General features: G+C 36.8%; 2 protein-coding genes across 8 annotated transcripts in view; one reads left to right on the top strand and one right to left on the bottom strand.

Moving 5' to 3' along the window:
* Positions 1–10883, top strand: part of LOC146768641 (uncharacterized) — a 37587-nt gene extending 26704 nt beyond the window's left edge. Inside the window, exon 6 of the mRNA XM_085572551.1 lies at positions 7215–10883. Coding sequence (XP_085428677.1) covers positions 7215–7416 — 202 coding nt within the window. The 3' untranslated portion in view covers positions 7417–10883. The remainder of the gene's footprint in view (positions 1–7214) is intronic.
* DLG2 (discs large MAGUK scaffold protein 2) overlaps positions 1–14174 on the bottom strand; it is a 982636-nt gene that overhangs the window by 776961 nt on the left and 191501 nt on the right. The window lies entirely within an intron of this gene.

Below are 14174 nucleotides of genomic sequence, written 5' to 3'. Positions count from 1 at the left end.
CTTGCTATTCACAGCATGTAGCTGCTTGCACAAGGCACAGGGTGTTCTTCCCCATTGCCTTGCAAGATTTCTGGAGCATTTTGGACAGATTTTGTAGATTTTTCTTTGACTAGAAGAGTGTCCATAGCTGACAGAACGTCCACATGCAAACATGAGTATTCATATGAATACCAAAACAGGGTGGACAAAACGCCTCTTGCCTTACAAATATCAATGAAACAAATAAAATTGCATCAGGAAGCTGTTCATAGTCTGAGTAAGCAGTGTTTGAGACATGCATTATTCAAGCTGTTCTCCCTTAGACAGGATAGTTCACCCTTTTCAATGCTCTGTTCCCAGATGCTAAATTCATCAGGCCATAAATAGTTGTAAAATAAACTGGACCATCCAAATACAACCCAAACAATGCACATCTTCTGTGTCAATGTCATTGCATATGATGACCTAAGCATGTAGAATTGCATGGATGAAATAGAAGGTATTCAAGACATGTCTGCATCTTCCTATATGCAGGAAAATATTTCAAAATAATCAGAGAATCATCACATGGGCTGATTTTGGCTGTCAGGGGAATATGTGTCATTTTGTGTAACTTATTTATACTCAAAATAATACTTGGGGACTAAAAACTGCAAAATTATTCTTTCAGCACAAAATTTGGAACAAGATAGATGTATAATTGACTTGAAAATGTAAATACTCTGATCATCTTTTAACATGAAATCCAGAAAACAAAGTCTTCTTGAAATTCAGTAAGACTTTGTGCTCTACATGTTTACAGATAGTGTTTCAGATAATTCTGCTGATAGAGGAGATACTCACAAACATTAACTTGAGCCCAGGGAAACAAGCCATTGGAGTGCTGCCTACAGAAACATGCATTTTCCTGCTGATGATGGAGGGAGCCTGGAGATATTAGATTTAATAGATAACCAGCCTTCACTGTGCCATTCAAGATATTGGCCCTGGCTCACTCTTGCCATTCAGATGTAATTCCATAATGAAACAACGATAACCAAAGAAGTCTGTAACACTCCTTTGCAATGGCAAAATGAAACAGATGCACATCCTCTGCCAGGTGCTTGTTGGACCCTGCTGGAAAGGGTCCAAATAATTAGCTGCTCACCAGATGGGTAGCAAAGCACAAACAATCTAATGTGTCTTTTGGGTACAGACAACTCTGACTTTCAGTGATGTAACAACATTAACATGTGACAGCATTTAAGTTGTCAGCAATTTGAGAACTTAATTTTGTAGTTTTCAATCTGCAATGATTTTATTTTCATTAACCAAACACCTACAGAAAGAAGACCAAAAATACAGCTGGCAAAGGGGTAAACTTGGCTTCCCAGTGGGACGAGACTTTGCTTCATTACCAGTAAAGGACCTGAGACACTACACAACAAACTGGAAAACATCATTAACATGTATGAAAGCTATTTTTAGCACTTCTAGTAATTTGTATGATTTTCAATGTTCATGACAAATATGCAAAAAACAAAAAAAAAAGACTGGGAAATTTTATCCTCCACCTCTCAAAAACATGTGAAATATACAGCACACCAGACACGATGATGGGTTTGTCGTGTTTGCAAGAAATCACTGAAATAACCTTCAAAACCCACCTCTGAGATACACTGGCAACCAAAGCAAGGCCTGACTGAGACAACTGAAGCTTTCCAGAGAGGAATTACTTCTGGGAGCTTATTTTTCAGCCTCAGGCCTCCCACATTTGCTAAGATGAAGAATTGGGAAGGTTTTTGGTTCATTGTAAAGATGTACTTGAGATGAGCAAATGCAGCCTCTGTAGCTGTTTTTCTTAAATAAAAATGTGAAGACTTTTGCCATCTGTCTGTACATTCAAGTTGATGCGGCACACGTTTTACTTACAGCAAAAGTTGTTGAGTCTTGAAATGTATGGTTCACCTGACCAATATTGGCAAGTCTTGTAATTTCCTCATGGTATTAGGTGTTTTCTCCCAGAACCCCAGACCTCTGAGTCACAGATTACATGTGAATTTCAAATTTCCTCTTAATGAGTAAATAAAAACAATTTTCCAGCTTTCCTGGTTATACACAAATATTTGGAAAACATAAATGTGGCAGCCCAAAAGGCTCCAAAACCAGAAGACAAACAAGGAATGTATTAACTCATAAAAGGCACAAGGAATATTAAGTCATTGCATTATTCCTGGAATCTAACGCTTACTTTCTGAGGAACTGCTGCTAGCAAAATTGTCTGTGTATAATGAAAATCCCATCCAGATTAATCCCACTGCCTGCTCTCCCCAATCCTCTCTGCAGTTTTAGGTCTCTGGCATTTGCTGGCCCAAGTGAATTCTCCATTTGAATGAGCCCATTAATTTCACTAAGGTTTCCTTTGTAGCAAACCAGTAAAATATTTACAGAAAAGGTCAGTACTAAGCACAACCAGATTTCTTCATTAGTTTCTAAGCTCTGCTCCAAGCCCATCAAAGCTTCTGATCTCCTTCCATGAATTTTGAATAAGACCCTTTAGAGAATCATATTCATAAATATCTTTCTATTAAAATAGAAAATATTTAATATTTACCAAACAGGTTTTTATAATTAATTATTAGTTTTTGTTAATAAACCAACAATGTTTAAATCTCTCCAAAGAGAGATGCAATAAAGGAATACTTCCATTCTATTTAAAGAAAAACAAAATCTAAAAAATAAGAACAAGCACTAATAAATTAAATATATGCCTAAAACTTTGGTAAATAAAGCAACCAAATCTGTATCAAACTAACATATGGATCCATATATTGTATAATTATCCATATGGATAATTATCCAATATAATAATATTAGTATCTTGGACCCATATTATAATATGGATCCATACATATGGATCCATATATTGGGATAATTAATTTTGGCTAGAATTTCTTTGCAATTTATTTTTTAGACAATAAATTCCTTTAAAAATATTTATTTATCTGTATTCATCCAAGCATTTCCCTTTAGCATTACGCATTAAAAGGGATGATAAGGGTTCAGATGAAATAAGATGACTTATAAAAAAATTTCCCCTGAAGTCTAAAGTGTGCCATACTGTATATATTCTATCTGCTGCTTCCCAGATTATGGCTTAACCACTAACTACAGTCCTGTTGCTTATCACATGACTGTGGATTGGTATTAAACAGACATTGGGTATAATTATTAATATGTAATCATGGGTATGTGTGTATAAAATAGACATATATTCAAATTATAGAAGTCTTGCATTTTCAATTGCAGAAGAATTTGAAAAGTAGGTAATTGAAGATTCTACTAAAATTAATTTCAAATGGCACAAAATAAGCCCCAAGAACATCTGCTGGAACATACGGCACAACAGGATGTTCAGTGTTATGCCATAATAGTACACCTTGGGTGCAGAATGAGGCTTGAAGCCAAAATGCACATTTAGAGGAAAAAAAATCTGGACAGAAACATACTAAATAACTAGAATTTTATTTTATATATATATATATATATATATATATATATATATATATATATATATGTAAAATTGTAGTTTCCTGTTTAGTTTATCTTCAACATAAAATTAACAAGCCTCACCACAGAGTATTTCAAGAAATCCAGTGGCTTGTAGAAAGATTACTTTCTTAATGAAAATACTTACCTGAATTTGTTAACAGTGCCTATGCAACCAAAGAGCCTAATATCTATTGTCTGTAAATCACCTGGAAGTTAAAGAAAACTTTTATCTGTGACTCAGAGTAGGACTGAGACATCACAGGGAGCCATGAACCAAGGAGAGATCAACTGGAAAGTGAAAGGTCTTCTTTCTACCTTGATTTTGTGGCCTCAGGATGCTATGTGTATAAAAGGGGGTGGCAAACTGCACATCAGACACTTCACTTAGCAAATTATGACATTTCCCACAGAGAACAATATAATTAAGCTCCTTGGCAAAAATAGGAGAAAACATTTTGTCATCATTGTAGTAGACTTTATTTTTCCTATGTTTTTACATAAAGGTTTATTTTGCATCCTGATTCTACAATTTATAACAAAATGCTCATTTAAAACAACAATTCAAGACTTGAGAAGTCTCAGGAATCACAGTTGTCTTTTTTCTGTATTTCTCCGAGAAAGACAATATAATTGGCAAAATTCTTTCAAAAGATGTGATTTCTCCAGTATTTTGTAAAAATAGAAACTTATGTATAATTAGGCATGAGGAGTGGGATGCAGAAAGCTTCTGAGCAATGGAAGACATTTTGGCAAACACTAAATTACTCGGTTTAAGATTATATTTTTAATACCAACTTCCAGACTGATCGCATTACATTTCATTAGTGACTCTTCCCACGCCCACTTATTAACTGACTGTTGTCTGCCACGTGGTCAGTAGGTTGGTAAAGCCATTGACCTAACTGGAGAGCTAATGCAGGGACAAAGCAGTCACTACCAGCTCCTGGATCAAGTGTTAGAATGTCAGAGTATGCCAGAGGAAAAAAGGGAATAATAAATTGATGTCTGTGTTGGCTGATTATAAGACACACATGGGATCAAGTGTTAGAATGTCAGAGGATGCCAGAGGGAAGAAGGGAATAATAAATTGCTGTCTGTGTTGGCTGATTATAAGACACACATGGGTAACAGGGAAACAAGGGAGGTTCATGATTATCATTAGATAATTTTTCAGATAAGGACACAGGGTCTTGAAGTCTCAATCTTCTTATGCCAGGAATATTACTAATAATGTCTGCTTAAAAGAGACATTGAACTCCTATTTCATTGAACCTGATTTTCTGCAGTGGGAAGGTCTGATGTGAGAAGGACTCTGAGTCTATGCTTCAGAAAGGAACTTTGTGTTAGAAATACATTGCATTTGTGAGCATGTGTTGGTATGTGCATATGTATGTGTTAAGAGGGTTGAACTTGATGAGAAAGTGGGTAAATTGATGAGGAGAAACATAATAAAATACATATGAAGACCATTAAATGTCTACTAAAATAAATAAACTCAAGGTAAAATATCTGGAATCTGTATTCATATTCAAATTAACTGAAGATGAGGACTGCCCTTAATGTGTGAATTGCTATAAATAGCTTCCTGAGGACAGTCTGAAGCCAAGAAATCATTAGAGCCACTCAGAGCACAAATGTGCTGAATAATGAAGCAAGCATCTCTAGTACTTTGAACAAAAGCTATTTAAAATAAAAAACTAAGTAAAATTATGGAAATGGCGAATGACTGATCCACCAAAATGTTTTCATGATTCATCTGTAATTTCATCTTTCTTTGCCAAAACCTAGAAACATATACCATTAGAAAGGTACTTGTTTCCAGCTCCAATAAAAGTGTTCTGGACTATGCACAGTGAATGAAGCTGTTAAAGCCCTGAAAGTCCCATCTTAATCAGTCATTAGGGATTACTGGGGTGGGGAGAAAAAATGCATGCAGATATATCCTTCCCTGTCTTGTAGCAGCCCTGCTCCTGGTTACACTCACATCTTCCTGTTCTCAGCAACATGCTGGAGCCATTCAATCCTGGCCATTATTGGGATGAATGCAAGAGTGCAGCATAAAACATATGACAGAGCACTCAACTGCTAAAGTAAAAACAGCGATTACAGGCCGTCAAGGTTAAACAACTGAAATACCTATTTTAGTATGAATTAAAAAGTTCTATAAATAACAAAATTTCTTTCCTGTCTTCCACCTTTTATAGCTAAAAACTGGTTTCTAAGGCAAAAAGAAGCATTCCTGGGGAGGGGGGAGGGGAGGAAGCATTGATGAAAGATATTGATGAAAGAAAGAAGGCACAATATACAGTGGAAAATGTTTCAAAACAAAAAGAAATACCTTGCTGTCATGTTTTCCCTTCAGGACAATTGGGTCAGACAGCCCTTCCCTTTACAGGAACATGTGTAAATATAGGTTTGAAAGTGGTCAGTACAAGGGATTTGGTCACAGTACAATCATCAAGCTATCTTGCTCTCAGGCCAAAAAAAGGATGTCAGACAGCCACAACTCTCTTTTGTGGCCATGGTGGAAGAATGTGCACTCACATTTACTTTTTAACATGTTTCCTGTTTGCAATAATCAATAATCTCAGGACCTGTAAATAAGCAGTGGCTGGGTATTTCCATTAAATTTGACAGATGTCTTTGATATAGTGCAGTTTATTTTGCTCCCCTTAACATAAAAAAACCACAGGCTGTAACTTCAAGATAAATCTGGGATTAAATACTATGATTGTGGGTGGCAGCATGAAGTTCCTAAGAAAGCAAGTGGTATAAATGTCTCAAAGATCAGCAGATTCCCTGGGAAAAAAAATGAGCTCGAATATATAGTTCTAAAACCACTTGGTCTTGACTCAACTCATCAATGTTTTCCAGATGAAAACTATTTAGGTTCTAAATGAATGTGTGGACCCTAAAAAATTAGTTGTATTCATCTTTTATGCTCAACTGCAGTCAAAGTCTCTACAGAGTTTCCTCCAAAGAAAGTTTGGCACAGCTCTACTCAGAGCCTGATTTCAGCTGAAAACCTGGAAAAACTAAGTACCATTAAACTGGCTACAGAACCTTTCACTACATGTTTATCTACAGATAACAGGGGGCTACTGTGATATGAGGTCTAGCCCCCTGCTCTTGTTCTCATAACTGTCAGTGAAAAATTGTAACAAGTCACACTTTCTGCCACAGTAACAAGATGATGTGGCTGAGGTCAAATCAAGTGGATGGTGTAAAGATCAGGTAGGAATTACAGAGAGTTGGTCAAATGCCAGATCAGGTTACTTGTCTTAAGAAGTGGGAATGCACAAGCAAAGGCACATTTTTATCCTTATGTTGAAATCATACAAATTTCATACAAATTATGTATGAATTTTATCCTTATGTGAAATGTCTTAGCCTACATTTCCAGAGATGCAAAACAGAGATAACCTCTGGTATGTCCCTGGAAGGCCTGGCTGCAGAGTTTTGCCTGGTTGAGACTTTGAAAGAAACCATAGAAAGTAACATACTTTTGTTTTCCAAATGCAGCCAAAAGAAGCTTAAAACCAAATATGCACAAATACACATGCACATGTGCACACAAAGCCACCAACAACTTGTTCTACCCAAGTTTAAAATTGTAAGTAAATCAATCCCAAAGCAGTTTGATTCAACCAAGTACATGAGCAAGTGCCAAATCACTGATCCAGAGTCTCTCTCTCCCTTGGCAGGAAGAACAACTGGAAACCCTGCACTCTCTTTCAGCTTGATCTACTTCATCCTATTTACCAAGACTTTTGTGTCTGCAGAATCAGATTTCAGCCAAACCCTTTTCATTTCCCTGCAAGTTTCCAGCAGCTACAGATAAAGCACTGTATGATCTCTAGTGTGCCCTTCCCAAACCCATTTATTTCTCATCTGTCTGAAGTGTAGAAATTCCATCATGCTACTCTGAAGGGAATGGGCCTAGCTGAATTGCAGTTTCTAAGAATCTCATGTGCTTCTCGCTGAAGGATCTGATGAAGTTTTTATTAAAAAGAAAAGTATTGTGAAAATACTCCTTTTATTCAAGGCACTCAGTAGAAGTCACTAACTTTCTTAGAAAACAAGACAATTCTTCAATCTATAAACTTCATGTTAAATGTTAAGACTGTGATTACATTTCCATCCTGTGAACAACTCAATTACCCCATGTAATAAACTCCTGTTTTCTTGCAATTGTTTTCTTGTCATTTTAATGGAATGTCTTTTCACCAGGTGGATTTTTTTAAGTTATTTTTGTGTGCATCGTATTCTAATCCACTGTCTAAGATATTGCAGTATAATTGTTAAATTCTCTTTGCTAAAGAGAAGCTAAGCACAGTCCTGTGTGTACTGTGCATCAAACAGATCTCAGACTCCAGAGAACTTTTTTACTTTGTTCAGTAACAACAATTTAACAAAGCAAACTTGCAAGAGAAGATGTCCACTGAAGTGATCATTAGAAAAGATTCTGAAAATTCGAAATACCCAGTCTGACCACACAGAGCTGTCCATCAAGTCAATCCTGCAGTAATGCAGGATTCATTCTTACATTTATTAACAAATTTCCAGAAAAGGCCAAAAGGCACAAATTAGAAACCAAACTGTGAATCAGTAGGTGCCAGACCTAAACTGTCTGTAGCATTTAAACAAAGCTATTCTTAATAAAAAATCCCACATATTATAAATTGACCCTGTACTTCTAAGACAAGATGGGTCATGGTCCTTGCAAGCTGACCTTTGGTAGAGGGACAGGTAACAATGTTTGGCACAGTGGGTGTCTTTTCTTTCTCTTGCTGTTGACAATAACAGTCCTTGATGTTCACAGGAGGTAGGTGTCAAAAGTCCTTTCTATTTCCCTGGGTTTACCACTTAAAATGTGGTTTGATGAGACATTTAATTTCTCAGTCACAAGGTGCAATATAATTGTGAGAACTTGATCTTTAGAACAAATAATGTGATTTTTTGTGTTTAGGCCCCCAAGGGTTTGTAAGCAGACTACATTTATTTGAGTGTTGCCATCAAGAAGACAGGGTGCCCTCTGTCTGCCAGATTTAATTCTCCTTAATGACTGCTTCAAACATTAAAACAGTACAAAATAATGGAGCATTTATTTAAAAAAATAAAAATAATTAACTTCCTGATTATAGTACTATGAACAAGGGTTTGGATTTGTCTCACCTAAGTGAGAGAGTGGATCACATTCAGCTCCATTCATTGTTGGTAAAAGAAATGAGCATTTCTAGAATATATTTAATATGATGTGTAGGTATAAAAAGTGTCTGCTTCCCTATGCTGCTTACAGTAAAAGATTCTAGATCACTAATCCAAAGACAAATGTCCATGCTACTAAAAAATAAGCAAAACAAAGTGAGATAAAATCCCGGAGCATACTTAACCATGTGTGTTAAGTACAGATATCTTCAACTTTTGCAACTGCTTAGATGCTCTGCTGTCTATTCAGCTTTACCCCTACCTCAGCTGGTCCTGAGGCTTTCTTTGTACATACACTTGAGACCATTGTAATCTTCCTTTGCTTTTAATCATTTATTCAATTTGATTTCAGGTTCAGCATTTAATCTACACATGCATAGGTTATCTTAGCATCATGACCTTCTTTGCATCCTGGGCATCAAGGTATAAAGTACAAGTAGGAACTCAGAGATTTCTTTGAATTTTCAATCATAATCCTAGCCCATAATTAACACTTTTCTTATGTCTCAGTGGCTCCTTTTGAAGTTATGACATTTTCATGACTGCCGCAGTACTTGAAAATGGTGGCTTACTGAAGCATCAACTGTACATCCTTCTCATTACATCTGTTAGTTCCAAATAACTGACAATTTTTTATAAAGGGTACATAAGACATATTAATAATATAATTGAGAGATTTGGCCTTTAGGAAGCTTTTTCTGGACTCCTCAACTCCCACTTTTTATCAGTTTTCCCACCACAGTTTCCTCACAATGGTTTTACAAACAAAATTTAAAAAATAGAGCAGAAGCCAAACTGAGTGTTCTCTATTCAATGACTGTTCACAGTTCACAGCTGCTCTTCAAAAGGCCCCCTCCCACATCCCTTATGCCTGTGTTTGGCATTAAGCCACCCACTAAAGAAGGCTGGGATGTTGCAGGCAAACCACACCAGCTTGTTCCATGCACACAGCAGTCAGAGATGAACAAGCATCATTTGGCACCATTTTCTGCAGGCATGGTAAGAAAAACTGAGTAGGATGACACGGGGCCAACCAGCACACCTCTGCTCATTTGTTCCCAAGGTAAAGGCTATTCTCAAATGTCACACTAATGTGCATATTGTAGAACCCCAATCTTACTCCCATTTGCATCATGCAACCACTGGTTGTGACATTTTGCAGCCCCCCTACTGCAGACCATGGACCTCTGGGAACCCAACTTGTCCCTTCTTCATCTATTTCTTCCTTACCTTCTGAATTCTTGCCTGACTCCCACCATTAGCAATCAGTGGTTTATATCTATAAATAAAATTTCTTTTCAAGGGCAATAAATAGCATTTTTTTTTAATAAAGCGAGGGAACCTGAATCTATAGGCAGATTTACATCCAGACTTCAGAGCTCTTAGGCTTTTTGATTCTTTTGCCACAGCTTTTAAGTTGGGAATAGATGTAGGAGGCATATCAAAAGGGCATTAAGTGAAAGTGTGTTGCATATTTTCCCACCTGCCTACATATACTTGCATCACAAAAGAAAGATTTGACAGGATGGCCAAAAGATAAATCATTGATACTGGTGATTCTTTTTGAATTAATGATTTTGTTATGTCTGTAAGCTATAAGTGATTATTCATTTTGTAGCTACACATGAAATCTAACAGATCTCCAAGATGCTAATCAAGGAAAGTGAAGTATATTCATATAATAATATACATTAGAGATCAATATGACAGGTTGCTTTCCCCATCTCTAGTAAGCACTTCAGAATAAAAAAATAGCTATTCGTAAGAAAAATATATACAAGAGATTTAGCATTGTCAGTTAGCTTTCAAATACAGTAGAAATCCCTCTACAACACTGATATTTGTTCATGGCAGTATGAGGTTGCAGGACTCTAACAAGAAGGAACCAAATAAAAAGGAACAAGATTTCTTTGCACTGTATGTGCATTGGAGAAGCTCAGCGAAGTTTATATTAGCATATCACAAATGTGAAACTGGGACACAGGCTCAATGCTAAATTAGAACAGCAGCTGGTATCCTGTTAGCAAGTAAAGTGTGTTTGCTTGGGGAAAAAAAAGTAAGAGACCAATGTAAAATCAAGCCATGCAAATGCACAGAGAACAATCAGTCAGAAAAGGATCTGTGAACCACACTGCACATTTCAGCTTGCGTCTTGTAATGACGTGTGACACGTCATTACAAGAAAAAAAAATGTTGGGAAATCAGATAATATTCCCTCATCTGAATTAAGAAGAAAGTATTTTCCCTTACAGACAATGTGAAAATTATCAAAATTTAGACTCTGACATGTTTGGCCATGTTTTCATTCTATTTTCTTTCCTGCATCATGCAGATCAACGAAGAATGAAGCAAAATTTCATATTCTCCTACATAACGCAGGATAATGCAGTAAGCAGGCAGAATACACAAAATACTTTCATTTATATTTCATACAAAAAAATCACTATTTATTAATTCAAAAATAGCCTTTTAATAACAAACCGGAGAACAAACTTTAAAAGTAATGCTTTTTTCCTTTGACTTCTTCTCACACTATTCAGTTTGCACAAAGTGAATTGGCCACTTGAACTCCCGTTCAAGAGAGGGACAAATGAAAATGATCTTTCAGACCAGATGGCTGAGGCCACTTAGATAGTTATTGAACAAGTCCTATTATGTCCCCTCTTTTCAGCTCTTTCCCTCTACTGCCATGAGTTTTCTAATATTTAATTTTTTGAGGGGAAGGAAGCCTGAGGAGCTGCAGACACAGTGAAAGATATCTAACTTTAGCCTAGTGAAGCCTGAAGAATAACTGCTGGAGCTGGCAACCAAAGTAATGAGTACTTAAGATATCTATTGTCTAGCAGTCTAATTTGCTTTGCCTAAACTTCAGTATTTTGTAAAATATTCTGAGTTTAATTATTTTAGGAAGCATCCAAAATAATCCGAGATCCTTCAGGATACATGAGCAGAGAATTTTAATTTAAATTTTAGATTTAACTTGCACAGGCAAAGCAGCTCCAGAATTAGAAGAAAATAGAGGAATGAGTACACAATCCTTACATGCTCAGTGACAAGGATCATAAAACTATCCACACATTCCTGGCACTGGATTGAAATGCAGCATTTACTCTCTTAACCCTTCCTTGCAGCACTGTTTGCTCTGTTGATAAATATCCACTTTAAAGGCTCTTGTTATGCTGCTGTAGTGTCATTGTACACAAAGCAAACCTAGAAATCAGGCTCTAAATAAATCCCATTCCTGTGCAGTGTCTCAGCAGCTCCCAGTGACTATTGAGCAGCAGATACCTCAGCCAGAGGGATGGCTCAGTTCTCCTCCCAGCATGGTGCCACAAAACACGCCTCACTTGGCTTTGGAGGGTTACATTTTCCCATGGGAAGGACTGCCACCCTCTCCTACTTCTTTGTAAGAGCAGGATGGGCTGGATTGGCTGGAATGTGATCTTTGATGGCCACATTCAGATTGCTCACTTAGACGCAGCTAGGGCCTCGATGATCAAGAGACCTGTTTTCAAGGCCATGAAATGTCGCTTCTTACATACTTGGTAAGCAGAAGCCAGGAGGCAGGGATGACATTCGAGATAAGTTTCTAAAGGAGAAGCTCTCAGAGGCAATTACATGCCTCCACTGACTCCAGTGACCTGCATAGCCAATGTCCTCAAGCACTCTATTAAATATAAGGTTACATCCCAAACTGCCACCCATCCCTGCCTGAACACAGACCTCAGTGGATTTGCTATGGAAAGCTAAACTGGTGTGTTGCTTTTTTATAAAAACTTCAGCTATGAAAATTTAATAGCATTCTGATTTGGTGATTTAATAACATGATGTTTTTAGTACATCTGTTGCAAGTTCATAGAAAACTTCAACATGTTGTTACACATTGATAGACTATGGCAGTGAAGCCAAAATACCTATATAAAACCTTTGGACCCGACAGCCTCCTTAACATTACAATGATTAAGCAATACCAGAATAATGGGAATTTTCAGTATCATAAAGACCAAAAATTTATCATACTTTACAACAGTGGAAAATACATCAAACTCATCATCCTTTCCTAATTTTTGCAGGTGAACACAACTTTGATCCTGTCAATAATAACTAAATTACATGTAAAAGGAATGTATTGACTACAACTCCACTAACACATTTTTAAATGTTTTTCATATGTGGTTAACTACTGCCTCTCTGGAATATACTACAATTCTATATAAAATGCATGGAGAATCGCTGTTTCATTTATCATAGAACAATTGTGCCAGTATATCCTTCTAAGTAGTTAGCTTCCTTTTCTCCAGACATGATTTGGCTGATGAGATTTTAAAATGTCAAACTGAAGGGTTACTGTCTATTTTGAAAGTCAGGAAGGGTGACTGCAAGTAAAGACTTTGGGACAGAGGTGAGTGTTTATTGAAAATAACAGTAGGACATCAAATCTCATCTCAGAGAACAAGCTGATCTACAAATAAGAATGAGGAAGAGAGATCTGTATGACCGACACATTGTGTTAGCTCAAGAAGAACAAATTTGGCATGCTTACTGCATGATTGAAGGTCAATATGTCTGAAAAATGATAAAAAGGTTCTGGACTCAGAAAAAAAGAAGATATATTAAGGCCAAGGATGCATAACTAGCCCAGGTAACAATAAAGTATCTTTAGAATTAATGGTCGGTATCAGAGTGCCATCCTATAATGCCTGCAGTCCATTTAGATGAAGTGTTTGGGTGAAAATCCTCAGTGACGCACAACAGGCTATTATGAAACAGCACTTGCCTGAATATATTTGCCTTAAAGTGCCTCAGATTTTTGTTGCTGTGACTTTATTCAATAAAATGTATTTAAAGTTAGTACTGAGAGCTTTTGAAAGTAAAAATTGCTGCCAGGTACCCAATACTGCTTTTGCATAGCTCTTTCAGTTTCTACATGAGCAAGCTGAGGCAGACCTAATTGTACCAGTAGAACAGAACTAATTCAAGCACAAACAGTTTCAGCAGGGGCATATGAGGCTACTTGAACTACTCTCAGAGTCACCAGGTTTGGACAGATTTTGAAAATCCCTGTGACACTGGGATCTGAGACACTGCTACAGGAAAACTGCTTAAAGCCTTTGTGTCTCTATGCTCTTATCTTCATCCACATTAAGACTTAAATTTAACATTAAAACTGCCCATAATAAGAAGAGAAGTAATCAAATCAACCACTAGAGCACTTTGATGTGCTCAGGAAGGGCCATCACAAAGGACCAAGGTGCTTCCCTGTCATACAGCTCTCAATAATATTAACAGATAAACAATTTTTATGTCTCCTCTATACCCTTTTGATATGCTTGATTTTCAGGTGTGGGGTTTACAATAGACACCAGACTGAGTACTTCAGAAATACCTTAGCCTGTGATTCACAAGCTAAAATGATAAGTCCTATAGCAAGGAACTGCTCCTGGAGGTCAAGGTTG

Source organism: Lonchura striata, chromosome 1 (genome assembly GCF_050655825.1).
Source record: "Lonchura striata isolate lonStrDom1 chromosome 1, ASM5065582v1, whole genome shotgun sequence".
Classification (NCBI taxonomy): Eukaryota; Metazoa; Chordata; class Aves; order Passeriformes; family Estrildidae; genus Lonchura; species Lonchura striata.
This window is presented reverse-complemented; position numbering and strand designations above follow the sequence as displayed.